The 5,617-nt window shown below is 37.6% G+C and overlaps 1 protein-coding gene across 5 annotated transcripts in view; it reads right to left on the minus strand.

Moving 5' to 3' along the window:
* Positions 1-518: 518 nt before the first annotated feature.
* Positions 519-5,617, minus strand: part of SCN2A (sodium channel, voltage-gated, type II, alpha subunit) — a 172,805-nt gene continuing 167,706 nt past the window's right edge. For 3 of the 5 annotated variants that reach the window (XM_006879342.1, XM_006879341.1, XM_006879343.1), the window contains one exon: positions 519-4,175. In XM_006879342.1, the coding sequence (XP_006879404.1) occupies positions 2,980-4,175 (1,196 nt within the window). In that variant the 3' untranslated portion in view covers positions 519-2,979. The remainder of the gene's footprint in view (positions 4,176-5,617) is intronic. The other 2 variants (XM_006879344.1, XM_006879345.1) reach the window with 1 other exon arrangement.

A 5,617-nucleotide genomic window follows, 5' to 3' on the forward strand; every position in this document is an offset into this window, starting at 1 on the left:
ATTCAGATTCATATACTATGAAGAGTTGAGATCTAAGTTCACTTAAAATTTCTGCCAACGAATTTTTAGGGATTAATACAGAGAGACTTTTTGGATTTTACAAACTGAGAACAAATTATTATAGTTCCTACATGACACAAACAGTTAAGTACTTGAATATTAGACAAAATATTGGCAGTCTGAACTAAGCAGAAGTGCCTCAAAGACAGATCTGGAGATGAGCTTCCTGAAGATCCTTGAAAAGTCCATGGAGCAATTCTACCCCACATATGTGGGATCCCTGTGGGTTAGATGATTTCTGATGGGAATTATTCCCTCCAAAGAGCTGCTGTCTCTAGTACAAACAAAATATTTGGTGAAAATGAAATGAAAGGAGGGTTTTGGACTAGAAAATGCTCTTAGAGTTCAAGGAATAGAGTGAAGAATATACAGAAAAGCAGATCAAGGATACATAGGGAAAGGTTTAAAAAGACTAGAGAGGAGGGGAAACAGGCAAGAAGGAGAAAAGATGCACAACAAAAATATTAGTAATTTTTTTTATTAATTTACGTAGCTTTCCACTACTTCACTCAATGCCATATCGAGGTTTTTGGCCAATATTGAGATTGGGTATTCAGTACACTCTTCTGAACTAATTTCCATTCCATGAAAAAACTTAAGGATGAGTTTTTGTAACTTTTTAGATGTATTCTTTACATTTATTATTTCTGATAATTTGTACATGATAGAAATTCGTCTTCTGAAGGCCTTTTCAAAGAAACAAAGACGGAACAATTAAATACAAAACAAAAGCAAAACTTTTATTCTTTTGGCTTGATTGTAATGTGGTTTACCGTTCTTTATGGTAATAGCATTTTCCTGCATGCATTTCACCAACACACTACAAGTCAATAGCTTTAGTATAGTCTACATTTAATGTTGCCTGTGAAAGAAACACAACATATTTTGCTGTAAATAGTAGTATAATTTCGCTACCTGGTTTCGTGAGGGAGGAAAAAAATAGGCATGAACCCCATGTTGCATCTCATACAGCTCTGGTGTCATATGAGTCAGTCAGAAAACGAGCTATTTGTGTAACACTGGACGAGACTGATGATTTACTGATTAAAAAAAGACTAGGTGGAAACATCAGATTTAAGCAGTACCAACTAATCTTCCTTTGTGCCTCTTCAATGATAAGGTTTTACTATTCAAAAGCAAATCAACACTGGACACAGTCTGAGATTCATTTCACATTAAAAGGTGTGCAAGTTACAGTACTAATAAAAAAAGCAGGACCCTACTCTGTATCTTTGTCTTTGCTTATTTCGTGAAGTGCTTTTATTCAAAAGTGCTAGGAACAGAAACTAACAATAGTGACTGTGACATCAACCTGAAGATACTTTTAATTTCTCATTTTATGTACAAAAGGCTGAAAAAGAAAATAAAATGAACTTTTTACAGTATTTATATTTTCTTAGAAAACTCTAACCATATATTTTTCAACAGATTTAAGCAGCTTGCAACATGTTTGTACAATCAGGCTCTTCACCACTGAGTTCAATTAAAATTGGAAGAATAAAAAGCAAGAAGCTCTTCATTGATTGCTGCAGCCTATTGCTTAATGACATGAAGAATGAGGTCTTAGTTGAACAAGTTGTTTCACTTTACCACTGACATATGGCTTCCCATATTAGACTCGTGAACAGTAGAGGGAAGGCAGCAGCATAGGCAAGATTAACATGCAGCAGTGACAGCTTCAAACTATAATGGAACCAATTACAACATATTAACCTGTTGAAAGCTTGCAAACTATACTTACTGTGGTACATATTTGATGCAATAAATACTGTGCTTAAGTCATGATTTTTGTTTGCTCAAACATGCACCACGGGGTAAAATTACTATTTACAAAGCAGACTTTTTTTTTAATTGACATATAGCATGTCAATTTTACCAAGAGCAGAAGATGGCTAAACAATACTGCAGGAAAAAAGCAGAATCAACTTTATAAAGTGGTACTGGGGATGATTTTTGGTCAATTCAGGTTTTTAGAAAGGACTGATAGATATTTTTACTTTATGCCAAAGGACACTTATCAAGAGTGTTATATTCATGCTGCCGGGACTAGAAATGACTATGTGATGGTATATGTGTTTGTGCATGTGTGTATACATGTATGTATATGTATACACACATAGACATATATACATATATACATGTACATATAATGGAATATGTAAAAATAAAACAGCTCTTTAATGTTGTGAACTCTAAGGAACATGTACAGGCACATTAAAATTTTTCTGGATGAAACACCTTAAAAATATGAATAGCTATTTAAGCACCTCAAAAATCTAAAAACATCCTGAAACAAGAAGTAAACTCTTTCCTTTTGTGATGTAATTTTTTTCCTGTGTGAACAAGAAGTGCAGCATGCCTTCATTTAAAATATATCCAGTTATACAATAGAGAAATGTAGAATTCCCTCCCTTTTAATCCCTTGCCCCAAACATAAACCCATTTACAAAAATAGTCACATATAATAGTAAACAACCTGTGAATTAAAAATTAAAAGGTGATAAATTCACAGCACACATTTTTTTGTAGAAATATGGCAGATGTGGCAGTTAAATCATAAACAGTGATACAATTAATATTATCAAGTGTCACATGTTTGAATTTACATAAAAATTTAACTTCCTTCCCCCCTTTAAATTGGTTCCCATAGTCTGAGTAGCCATTACATCTCTGCTCTTCAGCAGTGTCAGCTGGTTGTGAAAACAGAAACCTCCTGTCGATGCTATTTCTCTGGTTTTTTTGAGTCCCAGTTTGCTGACCAGAGGTCCCTGTCTTATTATAGGCACTGACCTTAAGTATACATTTGTAAAAACAGTCAGTTTGGCATAAACCACCTGTGGAGTCCTGTTGACACAAAATACATTACCATCACAGGCTGTAAACAATTGATCACAAAATGGAATATCCCTTGTTTCTTTTTTATTTTTTGCTTTCCCTGATATCTTTCCCTTTGTCTTCCTTTTCTGATTTGTCTTTTTCATATTTTTCTTTTTCCGGTTTGGTCACACTGTCATAGGAAGGTGGAGAAGTGGTAGAAGGCGTCATATCAGTTTTCTCTGGTGTTGAGTTCTCGTTCAGCTTATCTGTGATGATGTCTTCTTTGATAGGGGTTCCTTCACCTTCTTTGCCTTTGTCTTTCTTATATATACTTGAAACCTTTTTAACTTTCTGCTTCAAGAGGTAGCGCCTATAAGCTCTCTGGATAACAACAGCAGACACCTCTTCTTGTTTGCGTTTCAAAGTGGTTGTAATGGGCTCATAGGAGACTTTGGAAGGATTCGATGCCATGAACCGTTCTTCCATCTGTATTCTGAGGGCATCCATCTCTCCACTCTCACCCAAAACACGCTTGGTAAAGGCAAATAAAATGTCGAGGCAGTGGATGCGGTCACCGCTGACCATGGGCAGATCCATGGCAATGAGCTGGACTTTGTTGGGTTTTGCTATGAGAAGAGGAGGATCTAGGGCAGCTGCGAAATCAGAGAGTTTGGCAAACTCGATAAACTGCGTCGCATCGGGGTCAAACTTCTCCCAAACCTCATAGAACATCTCGAAGTCATCCTCACTCAGGGGCTCTGCACTTTCCTCAGTAGCAACACTGAAGTTCTCCAGGATGACAGCGATGTACATGTTCACCACCACCAGGAATGAGATGATGATGTAGCTGACGAAGAAGAAAATCCCAACAGATGGGTTACCGCAGTCTCCCTTAACGGAACTGCCAGGGTGATCTTTTTCAGGGTCACAGTCGGGTGGTCCACTGTTGAGAATAGGTGCCAGCAAGCCGTCCCAGCCAGCAGAGGTGGTAATTTGGAACAGGCAGATCATGCTGTTGCCAAAGGTCTCGAAGTTAAACATGTCATCAATGCCAACTTCTCTCTTAACATAAGCAAAGTTGGACATTCCGAAGATGGCGTAGATGAACATGACGAGGAAGAGCAGGAGGCCGATGTTAAACAACGCAGGGAGCGACATCATCAACGCAAAGAGCAGCGTGCGGATTCCCTTTGCTCCTTTGATCAGACGCAGGATTCGGCCGATCCTGGCGAGTCGGATCACTCGGAACAGCGTCGGGGACACAAAATATTTTTCTATCAGTTCTGCCAGAAACATACCTGTTGAAGACCAAGATATAAAAACAAAAATAGCCTTATATTTAATAGCAACAACAAACAAAAAAGTTACACTTCTAAATAAGCACTCTGTCAGAGATACTGTTCTACATCTGAACATTCAAATGAAGACAGACTAGGAAGAAGGAGTGACCATCCACTTCCAAAAAGAACAGGTCTTCAAAAACCCTATATACAATAAAGCACACTTAGACTAGCAGATATAGCAACTGAGGCTAAGCCCTCAAATATGGAATAAGATTGGCACAGGATAGAGCAGGGTTTGGGGCTGTTGTACACAGGATCGCTCGCTATGAGTCACAAGTGACTCAACAGCATATTACAACAAATAGGCACTAGTTAGTCTTATAAAAGATGGCCCTGAAAATTACACTCACATAGTTGTGTGTGTTAGCTGGAATATTTGTTAAGCAAACTAAACTGTGTTTGGTGTAATAGCATCAACTTTACATTACCTGAAAGTATTATCTTTTCTAGTTCAAGTAAAGAGCTCAAGAAAAATATCTATCAAAATATTCAACCAGAGAAGGCTTAATGATGGCCACATTAGGGGACTTATTTCATTTACCAAGTATATGACAGCCCATTCACCAAAGTGCATCAGAGTCAAGAATAGAAACTATTTGTATTTCCAAAATTCTAGTGCTAGTATTTGCATAAAAAGAAATGGATAAGGAACATAATACTGGATCAAGAATATGAAGTTCCCTATTCTATAATAATATTTTGGGAAAATATGAAATGATGGAGTGGGAAGAGCACAAGTGCTAGAGACAGTTAAGACCTGACTTTACATATAATTAAATAGTGAGAATATATTCTCCTTTCTGGTGGGGTTTTTTTTGTTGTTGTTGTTGTTTGCTTAAATTCAACATTTACAGGATATTTCCTTTGTGCCAAAGGAGTTCTGGTGGCATAGTATGTTATTTGCTGTATTGTTAACCAAAAGGCTGGCAGTTCAAAGCCATCAGTCACTCTGGGAGAAGGAGGGACAATCTCTTCCTGTAAGGATTTATGGCCTCAGAACCCTGGTGTCCAGTCACCATGAGTCAGAATCAAGTTGACAGCAGTGTGTTTTGATTTGGCTTTTTTTGTACCAAGTATTGCACTAGGGGTATTTGCTCACATAATCTCATTTAATCTTCACAATACTTTGCAGAAGCATTACTTGGAAAACCAAGGATTGAAGAGATTAAATATCTTTCCCTTGGTCACAGAGCTAGTTAATCTTTATTAGTAGAATGTCAATTCTTGTTGTTGTCGTTGTGTACTGTAGAGTCAGAACCGACCCATAGTTGACCCTCCTGTGGGTTTTCAGAGGCAGTTAATGCATGGGAGGAGATTGCCCATTCTTCTCTCAAGGAGCGACTGGTTACCTTGAACCTCATGCCTTTGGGATTGCAGTTCAGCTTCTTGCCACTAGG

This window comes from Elephantulus edwardii, unplaced genomic scaffold (genome assembly GCF_000299155.1).
Source record: "Elephantulus edwardii isolate Elephantulus edwardi_28Jun2011 unplaced genomic scaffold, EleEdw1.0 scaffold00003, whole genome shotgun sequence".
NCBI lineage: Eukaryota > Metazoa > Chordata > Mammalia > Macroscelidea > Macroscelididae > Elephantulus > Elephantulus edwardii.